Source organism: Hemitrygon akajei, chromosome 23 (assembly GCF_048418815.1).
Source record: "Hemitrygon akajei chromosome 23, sHemAka1.3, whole genome shotgun sequence".
Lineage (NCBI taxonomy): Eukaryota > Metazoa > Chordata > Chondrichthyes > Myliobatiformes > Dasyatidae > Hemitrygon > Hemitrygon akajei.
In genome coordinates, this window is record NC_133146.1 from 62,701,711 (window position 1) to 62,720,657 (window position 18,947).

The 18,947-nt window shown below is 41.4% G+C and overlaps 1 protein-coding gene across 2 annotated transcripts in view; it reads left to right on the forward strand.

Annotated features, from left to right (window-relative positions):
• eno4 (enolase 4) overlaps positions 1 to 18,947 on the forward strand; it is a 91,173-nt gene that overhangs the window by 24,577 nt on the left and 47,649 nt on the right. For both annotated transcript variants that reach the window (XM_073027838.1, XM_073027839.1), the window contains 2 exons: positions 10,762 to 10,952; positions 12,091 to 12,230. In XM_073027838.1, the coding sequence (XP_072883939.1) occupies positions 10,762 to 10,952; positions 12,091 to 12,230 (331 nt within the window). The remainder of the gene's footprint in view (positions 1 to 10,761; positions 10,953 to 12,090; positions 12,231 to 18,947) is intronic.

An 18,947-nucleotide genomic window follows, 5' to 3' on the forward strand; every position in this document is an offset into this window, starting at 1 on the left:
TAAGAAATAGGAGCAGGAGTAGGCCATCTGGCCCATCAAGCCTGGTCTGCCATTCAATAAGATCATGGTTGATCTGGCAATGGATTCATCTCCACCTACCTGCCTTTTCCGCATAACCCTTAATTCCCCTACTATGCAAAAATCTATCCAACCTTGTCTTAAATATATTTACTGAGGTAGCCTCCACTGCTTCAATAGACAGAGAATTCCACAGATTCACCACTCTCTGGGAAAAGCAGTTCCTGCTCATCTCTGTCATAAATCTACTCCCCCCGAATCTTGAGGCTATGTCCCCTGGTTCTAGTCTCGCCTACCAGTGGAAACAAATTTCCTGCCTCTACCTTATCTATCCCTTTCTTAATTTTATATGTTTCAATAAGATCTCCTCTCATTCTTCTGAATTCCAGTGAGCACAGTCCCTGGTAACTCAATCTCTCCTCATAGTCTAACTCCCTCATCTCTAGAATCAACCTGGTGAACCTCCTCTGCACCGCCTCCAAAACTAGTATATCCTTCTTCAAGGAGACCGGAACTGCACACAGTACTCCAGGTGCAGTCTCACCAGTACCCTCTACAGTTGCTGCATTACCTCACTGCACTTAAATTCAATCCCTCTAGCAATGAAGGCCAGCAATCCATTTGCCTTCTTGATAGCCTGCTGCACCTGCAAACCAACCTTTTGTGATTCATGCACAAGCACTCCAAGTCCTTCTGCTCAGCAGCATACTACCGTTTTTTACCATTTAAATAATAATCTGCTCTTTCATTTGCACATCCAGAGCAGATGACCTTGCATTTACTAACATTGTACTCCATCTGCCAGACCCTTGCCCGCTCACTTAACCTCTCTATATCTCTCTACAGACTCTCTATATCTTCTGCACAATTTGTTTTTCCACTAAATTTAGTACCATCAGCAAACTTAGACACACTACACTCAGTCCCCTCTTCTAGATCATTAATGTATGTCATGAACCATTGCAGGCTCAGCACCGACCCCTGTGACACACCGCTCACCATTGATTGCAAACCAGAGTAACACCCATGTATCCCAACTCTCTGCTTTCTATTAGTTAACCAATTCTCTATCCATGCTAATACATCATCCCCAACTCTATTCATCCTTATCTTATGGATAAGTCTTTAATGTGGCACGTCATCGAGCTTCCCTTTCTTTATTGCTCACTTAGTGGCACTTTGTTGCTGTTTAAAGTTTTCCCAATCTTCCAATTTCCCACTACTGGCGACTTTGTATGCATGAGTTTTTAGCTTGATGCCTTCTTTTATTTTCTTAATTATCCAAGGCTGACTCTCCCCACCCTTACTGTCCTTGCTTTTAACTTGAATATACTTTTGTTGAGCACTGTGAAAAATCGCTTTGAAAGTCTTCCACTGTTCTTCAATTGTCCCACCATATAACCCGTGTTCCCAGTTCTACACTAGCCAATCATTCCTCATCCCATTGTAGTGTCCATTATTTAGGCATAATACACTGGTTTTAGATTGAACTATTACACCCTCCATTTGTATGAGAAACTCAATCATACAGTGATCACTGTTTCCAAGAGGTTCCCTAAATACAATGTTATGTACCAGCAACAATAGATCACAAACTGAGTCAGGTTTTGATGTTAAAACCACTATCTTTATTAGTATCTACTCATAAAATAGAAAATTAAGCAAAATAAACAGAAGTTAACAGTGTTATGCGTGTGTGGCTCCCAGACAGTCAAGCTTAGGGACAGTTCTTAAAGTCTTAAGATGGCAAACTAGAAAGGTCCAGTAATCCATGGTATAAATGAGGGGAGAGATTTGTAAATCCACGTTAAAATGTAGCGAGGAGGCGATTATGAAAAATTCCACAGGTTCTATGCTGGGAAAACGAAGTAACAGTGGCTGAAGATCTTATCTGTTGAGTCATTCCGAAGTCCACGTAGAAATACCACAAGGTGATAGTCACAGAATATCCCTTCGCACAAGTGGTTACCACATAGCACACCTGACTCCAGGTAAGGGTTAATAAAAGTAGTTGCCATAGGATACTCCAACAAAATCCACATATGGATTATACGAAGTGACAGTCACACATCCAATGTGTACTGTGTGCCATTAATCAACCCAATCCTTTGGGCATGGGAAGTTTCAGACTTTACCCATATTGTAGTGAGCTGTTCCTGCCCGCAGTCCAAAACTTCCCCTCTCTCCCCCTCTCTCCCCCTCTCTCCCCACCTCTCCCCACCTCTCCCCACCTCTCCCCACCTCTCCCCACCTCTCCCCACCTCTCCCCCCCTCTCCCCCCTCTCCCCTCTCTCCCCTCTCTCCCCTCTCTCCCCTCTCTCCCCTCTCTCCCCTCTCTCCCCTCTCTCCCCTCTCTCCCCCCTCCCTCCCTCTCCCCCCTCTCCCACTCTCCCCCCTCTCTCCCCCTCACTCTCTCCCCACTCTCTCACTCCTAAAAGTCCCAGAGGTCTGTCACAGCTTGTTACACTGATCTCATAGTCCTGCCTCATCCAAGCGTTTTAAAGTGATGCCCACAGTACGAAACTGTGGTCATGTAACAACAAGATCACTAATTTTACCCCTATAGTTGCACAGGACTAGATCTAAGATAGTATGTTCCTTTGTAGGTTGAGTAACTTGCTGTTAAAGAAAGCCATCATGGATGCATTCTATGAAGTCCTCCTCAAGACTGCCTCAACCAACTTGATTTACCCAATCTACATACAAGTTAAAATCTCCTATGATAACTGCTGTTCCATTCTTACATGCCTCAGAAATTTCTCTGTTTACTGCCCGTGCCACTGTAATGTCATTGTGTATTTGGTGGCTAATAGACAACTCCCTCCAGTGACTTTTTTCCCTTTACTACTCCTAATTTCGACCCAGATGGATTCAACATCCTGCTCCTTGGATCTTATATCGTTTCTCACTATCGCCCTGATCTCATCTTTAATTAAGAGTGCTACCCCACCTCCCTTACCTTCCTGCCTATCCTTCTGTATGACCTGATGTCCTTGGATATTTAATTCCTAATCCTCTCCACCCTGCAACCACATCTCTGTAATTACCACTAAATCATACCTTTTTGTACTGATTTGTGGCACAAGTACACGAACCTTGTTTCGAATGCTACGGGCATGCAAATAAAGTGCCCTTACACTCAGTGGTTTTAAAATCTTGTAATCTTTTACTGTTTTGCACTTGCACTTTTTTCATCCACTCTTACTTTTCTCCTTTTTATCTTTCTTTTTTCTTTAGCTTTATCCACACTTTTTTACTTTATCCATACTTCTCCAGTCTGTTGAAACCCCGCTCCACACTATTTAGTTTAAAACTAAAAAAAGTGCTAGGCAAACTGAAAGGTCTTAAGATGTACGAGTCACCTGAACCAGATGAACTACATCCCAGAGTCCTGAGAGAGGTTGCAAAAAAGATAATGGATGCATTGGTCATGATCTTTCAAGAATCATTTGATTCTGGCATGGTCCTGGAGAACTGGAAAATTATAAAAGTCACTCCACTCTTTAAGAAGGGAGGGAGACAAAAGAAAGGAAATTATAGGCCAATTAGCCTAACCTCAGTGGTTGGGAAAGGGTTGGACTCTATTATTAAGGATGAGGTTTCAGGGTACTTGGAGACTAATGATAAAATGTCAATGTCAGCATGGTTTCTGTGAAGGGAAATCTTACCTGACAAATCTGTTAGAGTTCTTTGAGGAAGTAACAAGCAGGGTTAACTAAGGACAGGCAATGGATGTCATTTACTTGGATTTTCAGAAGACTTTTGATAAATTGCCATACATGAGGCTGCTAAACAAGATAAAATCCTATGGTTTTATAGGAAAGATACTGACATGGATAGAGGAATGGCAAACAGGTAGGAGACAGTGAGTGGGAATAAAGGGGGCCTTTTCTGGTTGGCTGCCAGTGACTAGTGGTTCCTCAGGGGTCAGTATTGGGACTGCTACTTTCCCTTTTTGTCTGTGATATAGATAATGGAATTGATGGCTTTATGCCAGTTTGCAGATAATGCAAAGATAGGCGGAGGGGTAGGTAGTGCTGAGAAAGCAATGCGATTATAGCAGGACTTCGACAAATTGAAGGAATGGGCAAAAAAGTGGCTAATGGAATACAATGTTGGGATATGTTTGATAATGCACTTCAGTAAAATTAACAATAGTGCAGACAATTATCTAAATGGGGAGAAAATTCAAACATAAGAAGTGCAAAGGAACTTAAGAGCCCTCGTGCAAGATTCCCAGGAGGTTAATTCACAGGTTGAGTCCGTGGTAAAGAAGGCAAATACAATGTTGGCATTTATTTCAAGGGGAGTAGAATCCCAACACAGTGATTGATCCCTTCCTATTTCTGACTTCCACCCAGACCGACTCAGTGGACACTCCCTCTACAGCGTCCTCCTTTCTATAGCCGTGATACTATCCCTGACCAGTAATGCCTCTCCCCCCACCTTTTCTACCTCCCATCCTATTCCTTTTAAAACACCTGAACCCTGGGATCTGCATCATCCAATCCTGCCCTTCCTCCAACCAAGTTTCAGTAATGGCCACAACATCGTAGTTCCACGGAGTCAGTCTGGTGAAAGGCAGAAATAGGAAGGGATCAATCACTGTGTTGGGAGTAGGCCCCCAAATAGTCCTCAGTAAGTTCATGGATGGCACGAAGATTGGAGGAGTTGTGGATGGAGCTGCAGGTTGTTGAAGGTTACAAGAGGATATAGACAGACTGCGGAGTTGGGCAGAAAAATGGCAGATGGAGTTCATCCAGATAAGTGTGAGGTGATGCATTTTGGAAGGACAAACCAGAAGACTGAGTACAGGATTAATGGTCAGTTACTTAAGAGTGTGGATGAACAAAGGGACCTTGAGGTTCAAATCCATCCATCCCTCAAGGTCACTGCGTAGCTTGATAGGGTAGTTAAGAAGGCCTATGGGATGCTAGGCTTCATTAACAGGGGGATTGAGTTTAAGAGTAGAGAGGTCATGTTACAACTCTACAAATCTCTGGTGAGACCGCACTTAGAGTATTGTGTTCAATTCTGGTCACCTCATTATAGGAAGGAAGCAGAAGCTATGGAGAGGCTGCAGAGGAGATTTACCAGGATGTTGCCTGGTTTGGAGAACAAGTCATATGAAGCAAGTTTAGCAGAGCTGGCACTTTTCTCTTTGGAGCATAGAAGAATGAGAGGGGACTTGATAGAGGTCTACAAGATTATGAGAGGCATAGATAGGGTGGATAGTCAGTACCTGTTTCCCAGGGCACCAACAGCAAACACCAGAGGGCATATGTACAAAATTAAGGGAGGGAAGTTTAGGGGAGACGTCAGGGGTAAGTTTTTTACCCAGAGGGTTGTGAGTGCCTGGAATGACTTGCCAGGGATGGTGGTGGAGGCTAAAACATCAGGGGTATTTAAGAGCTTCTTAGACAGGCACATGGATGAAAGAAAAATAGAGGGTTATGGGGTAGTGTGGGTTTAGTACTTTTTTTAAGGATTATATGGGTCAGCACAACATGGAGAGCTGAAGGGCCTGTACTGTGCTGTAGTGTTCTATGGTTCTATAAAAGCAAAGAGATAATGCTGAAGCTTTATAAAACACTAGTCATGCCACACTTGGAGTATTGTCAACAGTTTTGGGCCCCATATCTGAGAAAGGATGTGGTGCCATTGGAGAGAATCCAGAGAAGGTTCACAAGGATGATTCCAAGAATGAAGGGGTTAACATAAGAGGAGTGTTTGGCAGGTTTGGTCCTGTACTCACGGAAATTTAGAAGAATGCAGGGGGAACTTATTGAAACCTACCAAACGTTGAAAGGACTATATAAGGTGGATATGGAAAGGATGTTTTCTATGATGAGGATATCCGGAACTAGAGGTCACAGCCTCAAAGCTGAAGGGCGACCTTTTGGAACAGAGCTAAGGAAGAATATTTTTTAGCCGAGAGTAGTGAATCTGCAAAATGCTCTGCACGTGAGACTGCAGTGGAGGCCATGTCCATGGGAATATCTAAAGCAGAAGTTAATAGTTTCCTGATTGGTCAGGACATCAAAGGATATGATGGAATGGTGGAGTAGACTCAATGGGCTGAATGGCCTAATTCTGCTCCTGTATCTTATGGTCTTATGAGCTTAAGGGAGCCACTGTTAAGCACCATCGTAGCTATGCCCCTCTCTTTTAAAAATCCCTTTTATGCTTTTTCTTTGGCTTTTATGTTGGCTTTGACTTCTCTTGTCATCCATGGTTCTGTCATCTTGCCTTTTCGTATTTCTTCCTCTTTGGGATGTGTATATCCTGCACCTTCCGAATTGCTTCTGGAAATTTCAGTCATTGCTGCTCTGCCATCATCCCTGCCTGTGTTCTTTTCCAATCAATTCTTGCCAGCTTATCTCTCATACCCCTGTAATTCTCTTTACTCCACCATAATACTGATACATCTGAATTCTATCATTAGGGTGAATTCTATCATTTTAAAATCACTTGCCCAAGGGTTCCTTTACCTTAAGCAATCAATTCCAGCTTACTGTACAACATCCAATCCAGAATAGCTGGTCCCCTGGTGGGTTCCGCCTTGAGCTGTTTTTAAAAAGCCATCTGGTAAGCAGTCTAGAAAATCTGCATCTTGGGATTCAGCACCAACCTGATTTTTCCTATTTATCTGCATACTGAAATCTGCCACAGCTATTGTAATGTTACCCTTTTGGCATGCATTTTCTATCTCCCATTTTAATTTGTAGACACATCCTTACTATTATTTGAGGATCTGTGTATAACTCCCATCAGGATCTTTTTTACTCTTGCCGTTCCTTAGCTCTACCCACAACAACTCAACATCTACCAACCCTATGATTTTCTAATGATTTGATTTTTTTTTTACCATCAGAGCATTTTGTATACCATTTCGTATACTGCACTTATTCAACTATCAAAACCTTCAGTCCTGTTCAACATCACCCCTTTCAATTTTGTCCACTTTTTGCATTGCAACTCATCCTGTTGACTGTAATTTTGCCCCATCATAAGCCTCTCCTTGTTAGCAGTCTCGATACACACTGCCTCTGTTTGTAAACCAACCAGCTCATCCTCAACACTATCACTCCAGCTCCCATCCCCCTGTCAGATTAGTTTAAACCCTCTCGAATAACTCTAGCAAACCTGCCGCAAGGATATTGGTCCCACTCAGATTCAGGTGTAACCTGTCCCTTTTGTACAAGTTGTATCTTCACTAGAAACGATCTCAATGATCCATAAGTCTGAACCCCTACCCCTGCAACAGTTCCTCAGCCATGCATTCACCTGCCAAATCATCCTATTCTTACCCTCACTGATCCATGGCATGGGCAGCAATTCAGAGATTACTATCCTCAAGGTCCTGTTTTTCAGCTTTCTACCTAACTCCCTAAAATTTCTTTTCAGGACATCCCATGCCATTGGTGCCAATATGTACCAAGACTTCTGGCTGCTGACCCTCTCCCTTAGAGTGCCGTGGACCTGATTTGAGACATCCCTGACCCTGGCCCTGGCACCTCGGAGGCAACGTACCATCCAGGTGTCTCTATTGCACTCACAGAATCTTGTTCCTCGGACAATGGAATCTCCTACCACCACTGCAGTCCCCTTCACCTATCTTCTCTTCTGAGCCACAGCACCAGACTCAGTGCAAGAGTCCCAGTCACTGCGGCTTCCCCCAGTAGGTCTTCCCCCTCAACAGTATCTAAAGTAGTATACTAATTATTGGTGGGAATGGCCCCAGGGGTCATGAAGATTTAAGCATGAGAAACTTACCAGATTTTTTTATTTTGCCCAAGCCTGATGAGACAAAGCCACTCCAAACTCTCCATTTCTTTCTGGTCTTGGTGAAGAACTTTGATCAGAAATGTCCATTGTCCATTTTCTTCCACAGATGCTGCATTACTTGCCGAGTTCCCCCAGATCCTTTGTGTGTTGCTCTGGATTTCATACAAATACAGTCTCCATGCATTTTTGTGTAGGAATGAATATATACCAAATACCGAATCTGGTACAGAAGTGGTTTGTATTCTGCTTCCAAATACTTAGTATTAAAATCAAAAGTTAATATGTATTAACAATAGCTACAACATTGCAAGTTTTGGCCTAGTAAGGATACCATCGAAGCCAAGTATTTCATTGACATTCATGAATCAGATAGGGTAGTTTATGAAACAGCATTTCTTCCAAAATCATACACATTATTCCCAATGTTTGAAAATACTCTGCAGTTATTCTTTACACCTTTGAAACAGCCTGTTTTTTTAGGCATTACTTTGTAGTACAAAATGTTTAAGAGAAAATGATGGTAATTAGATTTGCCCTTTCTATAACTGTATCTCAGAAGTCACTGCATATTACCAGGGCCAACGTGGTGTCTATCAAGAAACTCTACTGAGAGAGAGGGAGAAGAGAGAGAAAGTGATAAAAATTGTCAGATAATAAATTTCTTTGAAAATATATAAAATTGTCTAATCTTCAACAATAAGTACAACAAAGTGATATTCCCACATTTACCTCATAGGCTTGAAATTGCAGAATATGTGGCTGAAGTTAAGTGATCTTTTATTGGTGGTGGATTGGAGTTAAGTGGTAAATGTATCAAGGACTATGCTTGGTATACACGGGATAAGAGTGGACATCAAAAACCTGTACTTTTCAAAGTTTTGCAGAAAGCATTGGAACCTGCAGTGTGGTGACAGTGGCTGGGGAGGGTTTACAGCCCTGTTTCATAGTTGGATTATTATTATCATGTGCTGAGGTACAGTGAATAACGTTGTTTTATAAGCTATTATACAAATCATTTCATTACAATAGAACAAGGGAAAACATTAACAATGCAGATTAAAGTTTTACAGCAAAATTATTTATTATTGTCACATGTACTGAGATACATGTGACAAACTTGTCTTGCATACCATTCATGCATGTCAATTCATTGCAGCAATGCATTAAAGTTTTACATTTGTTAATGTAAAACAATAACAAAATGCAGAATTAAGTTTTACAGAAAGACAGCAGTACCCAAGGCATGCCCTTTTCTCACTGCTTCCATCATGTAGAAGGTACAGAAGCCTGAAGGCACACACTCAGCAATTCAGGAACACCACCTTCCCCTCTACCATCTGATTCCTAAATGGACATTGAACCTGTGAACATTATTTCACTTTTTTTTATATATATGTATTTATTTTTACACAAATTTTAATCTATTCAATATATGTATACTGTAATTGGTTTACTTATTTAATTATTTTTTTTCTATATTATGTATTGCATTGAAATGTTGCTGCTAAATTAATAACTTTTACAACACATACCTTTGATAATAAACCTGATTCTGATTCTAAGAAAGTGCCATGCATGTAGGCAATAAGATGCAAGGTCATAACAAGGTAAATTGAAAGAATAAAAGTACATGTTATTGTACTAGAGAACTGTTAAATACTCCTATAACAATGAGATAGAGTTGTCCTTCAGCCTGTTAGTATATGCATTTAGGCTTTTGTATCTTCTGCCCAATAGGAGGGAAGAGAGAATGTCTGGGTAGGTTGCTTCTTTGTTTATGTTGGCTGCTTTACTGAGGCAGCAAATATAGACACATTCAATAGAGGGGAGGCTAGAATCTGTGGTTTGTTGCACATTGTCCACAACTCTGCAGTTTCTTGTGATCATGGGCCATACCAAGCCATGATGCATCTTGATAAGAGGCTGTTTATATGGCGCATCAATAAAAATTAGTGAGGATCAAAGAAGGCATGCCAAATTTCATTAATCTTCTGAGGATGCAGAGGTGCTGGTGAACTTTCTGATCATAGCAATTACAAGTATGAGGGGTGATTGATAAGTTCATGGCCCAAGGTAGGAGCCAATTTTAGAAAACCTAGCACATTTATTTTTCACCCTCCCCTAGTGTTGCCACCATGTCCTCGTGGACCTCCTTGAGGCTGAGGTAGCGGATGACTGCACGAAGGCTGATGTTGTCCATTTTCTCAGATGGTGCTTGCAATTTTTAATTATCTGAAACAGAAATACCACAAAAGTTATTAACTGCAAAATTTTGTGCATAATCACTCAGAGTTGAACTGCATGTGCATGTAACGAGAGCTGTATAACTCATCTGCTTCTACCTTAGGCCACAAACTTATCAATCACCCCTGCTGTGGACACTTTCTGGAGGTCCAAGACACTGACTTCTACAAACAAGGAATCTGTATGCTTCACGGCCACTGGACTAAGCTTGTAAATGTAGGAGGGGACTATGGTGAAAACTAGATGTGTTAGGTTTTCTAAAATTGACTCCTACCTTAGGCCACGAACTTATCAATCACCCCCCGTATGTTTTTTGGATCAGGACAAGCTATTGGTAATGTTTACTCCTAGGAACTTGAAGCGCTCAATCTCTCGACCTTAGCACCATTGATGTAAACAGGAGCATATGCACCTGCCCCTTCCTGAAGTCAATGATGAACTCTTTTGTTTGCTGACATTGAGAGAAAAGTTGCTATCATGACACCATGTCACTAGGCACTCTATCTGGTAGTGTCATTGAATGACAATGTAAAATAGATTCTTTCTCATTGGAGATAATTATTGAGGGTCATTACGTGCCACTTTTGTGGCACAAATCTTATTTGCCATAAACTTGATTATATTCAATAGATTTCTAATAAATATTAAGCTTCAAAATAATTTTACTTAACTGCATTTGAATGTATATAAACACAAATTATTTCCTTCCAGAGTCTATGTTTTGCTGCAATGTCTAACTGTTGTAGTGACCCTAACTATACAACTCAAGGTACTGGTGCAAATGATAATGAGCAAAAAAATCAATCTGTCAAGTTTGCTTTGGAATGGATCAATGGACCTCTGAACTCTATGTTGAAAGGGCTTTTACCAGAGAACCAGACTCATGTGGACAGACTATTAAGGTACAGATATTTGAATATTTCATCCAATCCTTTCCAATGAATTATTTGCATCTGGTCTTCACTTTACTATCTTGTAAAGAGGGCTTTATTAACCTACCAGTTTTATTCTTACAGTGGTTAACTATTTCCTTTATTTTTACCTTTCATATCATTTGTATCTTGAGCTTGGTAGTATTTATCTGTTGCCTGAATTTCAGGGCAGGTCATGAGAGACATGTTTTAGTAAATAGTTGCATAATTGAATTAGTTGTTCATATATAGATTAGAGTGTGGCAGTGCAGCTATCCCTTTTCTGGAGTGTATGCAATCTGTATTTGTGGACTTGCATCACATTTTGGCCCAATACAATTTCTACTCTACGTGAGAAAAGATCAAGTCTTTGGTTATTCTATCTTTTCTTTCAAGATTTTATGTTAAAATATTTTAGAACTGATTGTCATTTCTGACATTTCTATTCCTCTGTTCTTTGTGTCACTGATGACTGTACAGATGAGATTTAGTGGGTTGCAAAAGATGATCATCTTGAATATGTCACATTTAAGGTTTCTCCCTGCACAGAAACTTCCTTCCAAACCTCCTCATTTTGCCTAGTTCATTTTGCTTTTGTGCTTGCAGAGATAGTGAACCTCACCTTAAATATGCACTTGCAAATAAATGATCCCTCCCACTATAATGCATGTTAATGAAGACCAAAGCTATCCAATTACTGAATGTGAGTGGTTAGAAATCTGCTCTTGATTTGATGAAGATCTGGAGCTGAAGAAGGATATTTTGTACCAAATGATACCAGACTCAAATGTTGGTTATGATCTGAGTGGAACAATTTGACACAATAAATTAAGGAGAAAAATGTATAGGCACTTTGATATTGAAGGAGTAGGTTTGGATGCAATTAACCATATAACCATATAACAATTACAGCACGGAAACAGGCCATCTCGGCCCTTCTAGTCCGTGCCAACGCTTACACTATTGATTATAATAAAACTGAAAACAAGGCAGTTGAGTAAAGTGTATCATGTAAGGCCATTACACTCATTAGGAAGTTGTGTATTATCTTAAATGTAATATTTGCTCCTGTGTATCATTATCAATATATGAAATGTGCCAAGTCCTAATTCTGAATTTGAATAAACAGTGACTACTTTTGGAGAAAAGTGGAAGAAGATGAAGAGCAAAGAAATAAGGATGATGAAGAAGAGAAACCAACTGAGCCTGAATTACCCTCTCCAATAGTCAGTGCTCCTGTTGGAGATAAGAAAAAGAAAAGTCCTAAAGGTTTGTTTAGAACTTACTTTAAAAGGGGTGCTTAAATTGTATAGCAGAGGTATGTGCAGGAATTTAAACTTATCCACTTTGTAGGGATGCTTCACACTGACAAATTATACAAAAATGAGTGCATTCCTATCCTAATGTGCTTAGTGGTTACTGTCAGAGTTGAATGCTGCTGCTAACCCTTCCCAGACACATAGCCCTGCTCACTGTACCTCATACAATATTGTCATGGCAGATAGTAATGGATTGGGAATGAGAGAGGAGGGTAAAAATTCAAATAAACATGTTCTTAATTTTTTTTAATATATATAATACCTTTACCATTTTGCAGAAGTGGATTTGTAAGTATCTCACAGTTGAGAGCCAAGGAACTTATTCTCTTACAACATAAGAGGTCAATATCAGGTTTATTATGACTGACATACAATATGTCCTGAAATTTTGTGTTTTGTGGCATCTTCCTATACTTGTACTTTCCTCCAAATGCCTTAAAATTATGCCCTGTGGCATAAACCACTTCCTAGCAGAAAGTTTCACTGTCCACTCAAATCTTTGCCTCTTATCATTTTATACACCTTCATCAAGTCATCTGTACATCTGTAGAAATTTGCAAAAGTCTTTGGTAATATACAGTTTTTCCTCAAACTACTAATGAAATAGAGCTACAATTGTGCTTTAATTGTAATGATATCAATGTATTGGGCCCAGCATTGATCTGCTGATCGATTGACAGCCAGGATCTTGCACTTTCCAATACTGACCCTTCAATGAGGACTGAAGTGTGTTTTCCCAACTTTCCCCTTTCTGAAGCCCACAATCAATTCCTTCTTCCTACTAATATTCAGTGTAAGGTTGCTGTTGTGACATCATTCAACCATCTGATCTATTTCAATCCTCTGCCTCTTTGTTGCCATCTGAGATTCTGCCAACAACAGTGGTGCCAGTGAAAGAGAGATCGGAGAGTCTGACTAAATAGAATACAATAATTATCTTTTACAGTATACCCTGTGGGCTAAGAGACGTAGAATTTCTCTCCAGAAGTATTTGGCCTCTCCTAAATATATATTGTTTTTCTTATCTACCTTCCTGATCACAGATCTTCCAGGCTCTGATATTTTGCTTCTCCATCTCCTTCTCTTGACTTCAGATGTCTTCTTTCTCTGTTTCCACACTGAAGTTAAAAATAATTCTAAATTAAAATGGATAATCAGCATCAGTTGCATTTTTCTCATGAAGAGCTAAATAATTGGTTTATTTTTCTGCATTAGTAGGTGATTTCCACCTTCCTCCTCCAAATTGTGCAGTGATCAGTCAGTTGCCTGCCCACTATTTTGAACCGTAGAGGGTTTGCATTATTTCGGATCTGGATACCCTAGCTTTGTACCACTCCCCTGTTGATATGAGAAATTTACTGACCCATTCCGAGTTCTGAGTGATCAAGCATTTAAATAAATGGAATAGTTTTTGCCTACAACATCACATCGTACAGTATATTCCAGGAACAGGAAAATAAAAAATATAGTGTTGAAATGCTTTCTACAAAAGATTCCAGCAAGTTTAAAGCAATAGTGGTGAAATCACCTCAATTTATAGCCAGGTCTTGCTTTAGGACGTAACAGTTTTCTTAGATTGCCAAACTTACATCTGCGTGAAGTGCATCTGGCTGCAGCTCCTTGAGGACCGTGTTAGGGATCTGGAGCAGCAGCTGGATGACCTTCGGCTTGTACAGGAGAGTGAGGAGATTATTAATCAGAGGTACAGAGAAGTAGTCACCCTGAAGTTGCAGAGGGTGAGTAGCTGGGTGACAGTCAGGGGAAATGGAAATGTGAATAGGCAGTTAACGCAGAGCACCCCTGTGGCCATTCCCCTCAATAATAGTATACTGTTTTGGATACTGTTGTGGGGATGACCTCTCAGGGGAATGCCACAGAGACCAGGTTACTGGCACTGATATTGGTCTGTGATGCAAAAGGGAAAAAGGGAGAAGATGGAAGTGGTAATGATAGGGGACTTAATAGTCAGGGGAATCGACAGGAGATTCTGTGGATGTGAACAGGACACCCGAATAGTATGTTGCCTCACAGGTGCCAGGGTCAGGGATGTCACATTTTGGAGAAGGAAGGAGAGCAGCCAGATGTCTTGGTACATATTGGTACCAATGACATGGGGAGGAGAAGCATAGAGGTCCTGAAAATAATTTGGCGAGCTAGGCAGAAAGCTGAGAAGCAAGACCTCATGGGTGGTAATTTCTGGAATGCTGCCTGTGCCACGTGCCAGTGAGGGTAGAAACAGGATGATGTGGTAAATCAATGCATGGCTGAGAAGCTGGTGCAGGGGGCAGGGCTTTAGGTTCTTGGGTCATTGGGATCTCTTTTGGAGGAGATATGACCTGTTCAAAAGTCATGGATTGCACCTGAACCCAAGGGGAGTCAATATTCTTGCGGGCAGGTTTGTTAGAGCTGTTGGGGAGGGTTTCAATTAATCCAGTAGAGAGGAGTGAAGGGACTCAGGACAGGATGGATGGTAAAAAAGCAATGATAACGTGCAGTCAGATTGTCAGGAAGGGCGGGCAGAAGATAGGACATCATTGCAGCCAGCAGAGCGCGTATCAGTGCATTAAGGATGCAGAGTCAAAAAGGGTAGCAAATACAGAACTCAAGGTGTTGGATCTCAGTGCATGGAATATAAGAAATAAGGTGGATAATCTTATTCCTCTACTCCAGATTGTCAGCTATAAAGTTGTGACCATCACTGAATCATGGCTGAAGGATGGTTGTAGTTGGGAGCTGAATGTCCAAGGTTACATGTTATATCAGAGGGATAGGAAGGTAGGCAGAGGGGGTAGTGTGGCTCTGCTGGTAAAGAATGGCAACAAATCAGTAGAAAGATGTGACATAGGATTGGAAGATGTTGAATCCTTCCGGGTTGAGTTAAGAAACTGAAAGGATAAAAGGACCCTGATGGCAGTTAGATATAAGCCGGGCAAGGCAAGGTAGGTTTAGTTTTCAATTTTTCCTGTTATTTGAGGAAAGGGGGAATTATGAGTGTGAGGGCAGCTTGTTGTTCTCTGTATCAGATGTGGGAGGTCCTGGAGTCTCCTAGCCTCCCGGACGTCCACATCTGCGTCAGGTGTGCCGAGCTGCAGCTCCTAAGGGACCGTGTTAGGGAACTGGAGCTGCAGCTTGATGACCTTCGTCTGGTCAGGGAGAGTGAGGAGTTGATAGAGAGGAGTTACAGGCAGGTGGTCACACTGGGGCCACGGGAGGCAGACAAGTGGGTCACGGTTAGGAGAGAGAAGGGAAAGAGTCAGGTACTAGAGAGTACCCCAGTGGAGTACCCCTTGACAATAAGTACTCCTGTTTGAGTACTGTTGGGGGGTACAGCCTACCTGGGGGAAGCAACAGTGGCCATGCCTCCGTCACAGAATCCGGCCCTGTAGCTCAGAAGGGTAGGGAAAGGAAGAGGAAGGCAGTAGTAATAGGGGACTCGATAGGGGATCAGATAGGTGATTCTGTGGACGCAATCAGGAGACCCAGATGGTAGTTTGCCTACCTGGTGCCAGGGTCCGGGATGTTTCTGATCGTGTCCAAGATATCCCGAAGTGGGAAATGAGGAGCCAGAGGTCGTGGTACATATAGGTACCAATGACATAGGTAGTAAAAGGGAAGAGGTCCTGAAAGGAGACTATAAGGAGTTAGGAAGGGAGTTGAGAAGAAGGACTGCAAAGGTAGTAATCTCAGGATTACTGCCTGTACCATGCGACAGTGAGAGTAGAAATGGAATGAGGTGGAGGATAAATGTGTGGCTGAGGGATTGGAGCAGGGGGCAGGGATTCAAGTTTCTGGATCATTGGGACCTCTTTTGGGGTGGGTGTGACCTATACAAAAAGGACGGGTTGCATGTGAAACCTAGGGGGACCAATATCCTGGTGGGGAGAGTTGCTTAGGCTACTGGGGAGAATTTAAACTAGAATGGTTGGGGGGGGGGGGTGGGAATCAAATTGAAGAAACTAGGAGAGAGGAGGTTAGTTCACAAATAGAGAAAGCTAGTAGACAGTGTGTGAGGGAGGATAGGCAGGTGATAGAGAAGGGGAGCGCTCAGACCGAAGATGTAGGGGACAAGGAAGAAAAAGATAGTAAAATTGTTTGCACCGTTAGGGATAAACAGAGAGGAGGAGGTGGAGAATTTCTTAAATGCATTTATTTTAATGCTAGGAGCATTGTAAGAAAGGTGGATGAGCTTAGAGCATGGATTGATACCTGGAAATATGATGATGTAGCTATTAGTGAAACATGGTTGCAGGAGGGGTGAGATTGACAACTAAATATTCCTGGATTTCGTTGCTTCAGGTGTGATAGAATCGGAGGGGCAAGGGGGGAGGTGTTGCATTGCTTGTCAGAGAAAATATTACAGCGGTGCTTTGGCAGGATAGATTAGAGGGCTCGTCTAGGGAGACTATTTGGGTGGAGTTGAGGAATGGGGAAGGTGTAGTAACACTTATAGGAGTGTATTGTAGACCACCTAATGGGGAGCGAGAATTGGAGGAGCAAATTTGTAAGGAGATAGAAGATATTTGTAATAAGCACAAGGTTGTGATTGTGGGAGATTTTAATTTTCCACACATAGACTGGGAAGCCCATTCTGTAAAAGGGCTGGATGGTTTGGAGTTTGTAAAATGTGTGCAGGATAATTTTTTGCAACAATATGTAGAGGTACCAACTAGAGAAGGGGCAGTGTTGGATCTCCTGTTAGGGAATGAGATAGGTCAGGTGACAGAGGTATGTGTTGGGGAGCACTTCGGGTCCAGTGATCACAAGTACCATTAGTTTCAATATAATTATGGGGAAGGATAGGACTGGACCCAGGGTTGAGATTTTTGATTGGAGAAAGGCTAACTTTGAGGTGATGCAAAAGGATTTAGAAGGAGCGGATTGGGACAATTTGTTTTATGGGAAGGATGTAATAGAGAAATGGAGGTCATTTAAAGGTGAAATTTTGAGGGTACAGAATTTTTATGTTCCTGTTAGGTTGAAAGGGAAGGTTAAAAGTTTGAGAGAGCCATGGTTTTCAAGGGATATTGGAAACTTGGTTTGGAAAAAGAGAGAGATCTACAATAAATATAGGCAGCATGGATTAAATGTGGTGCTTGAGGAATATAAAGAATGTGAAAAGAATCTTAAAGAAATTAGAAAAGCTAAAAGAAGATATGACGTTGCTTTGGCAAGTAAGGTGAAAATAAATCCAAGGGGTTTCTACAGTTATATTAATAGCAAAAGGATAGTGAGGGATAAAATTGGTCCCTTAGAGAATCAGAGTGGACAGCTATTTGTGGAGCCAAAAGAGATTGGGGAGATTTTAAACAATTTCTTTTCTTCGGTATTCACTAAGGAGAAGCATATTGAATTGTGTAAGGTAAGGGAAACAAGTAGGGTAGTTATGGAAACTATGATGATTAAAGAAGAGGAAGTACTGGCGCTTTTAAAGAATATAAAAGTGGGTAAGTCTCCGGGTCCTGACAGTATATTCCCTAGGACCTTGAGGGAAGTTAGTGTAGAAATAGCAGGGGCTCTGACAGAAATATTTCAAATGTCATTAGAAACGGGGATGGTGCCAGAGGATTGGTGTATTGCTCATGTGGTTCCATTGTTTAAAAAGGGTTCTAAGAGAAAAACTTAGCAATTATCGGCTTGTAAGTTTGACGTCAGTGGTGGGTAAATTAATGGAAAAGTATTCTTAGAGATGGTATATATAATTATCTGGATAGACAGGGTCTGATTAGGAACAATCAACATGGATTTGTGCGTGGAAGGTCATGTTTGACAAATCTTATTGAATTTTTTGAAGAGGTTACGAGGAAAGTTGACGAGGGTAAGGCAGTGGATGTTGTCTATATGGACTTCAGTAAGGCCTTTGACAAGGTTCCACATGGAAGGTTAGTTAGGAAGATTCAGTCGTTAGGTATTAATATTGAAGTAGTAAAATGGATTCAACAGTGGCTGGATGGGAGATGCCAGAGAGTAGTGGTGGATAACTGTTTGTCAGGTTGGAGGCCGGTGACTAGTGGTGTGCCTCAGGGATCTGTACTGGGTCCAATGTTGTTTGTCATATACATTAATGATCTGGATGATGGGGTGGTAAATTGGATTAGTAAATATGCAGATGATACTAAGGTAGGTGGCGTTGTGGATAATGAAGTAGGTTTTCAAAGCTTGCAGAGAGATTTAGGCCAGTTAGAAGAGTGGGCTGAAAGATGGCAGATGGAGTTTAATGCTGATAAGCAATTATCAGCATTAATTGTGAGGTGCTATATTTTGGTCGGACTAATCAAAATAGGACATGCATGGTAAATGGTAGGGCATTGAGGAATGCAGTAGAACAGAGTGATCTAGGAATAATGGTGCATAGTTCCCTGAAGGTGGAATCTCATGTGGATAGGGTGGTGAAGAAAGCTTTTGGTATGCTGGCCTTTATAAATCAAAGCAATGAGTACAGGAGTTGGGATGTAATGTTAAAATTGTACAAGGCATTGGTGAGGCCAAATTTGGAGTATTGTGTACAGTTCTGGTCACCGAATTATAGGAAAGATATCAACAAAATAGAGAGAGTACAGAGAAGATTTACTAGAATGTTACCTGGGTTTCAGCACCTAAGTTACGGGGAAAGATTGAACAAGTTAGGTCTTTATTCTTTGGAGTGTAGAAGGTTGAGGTGGGGACTTGA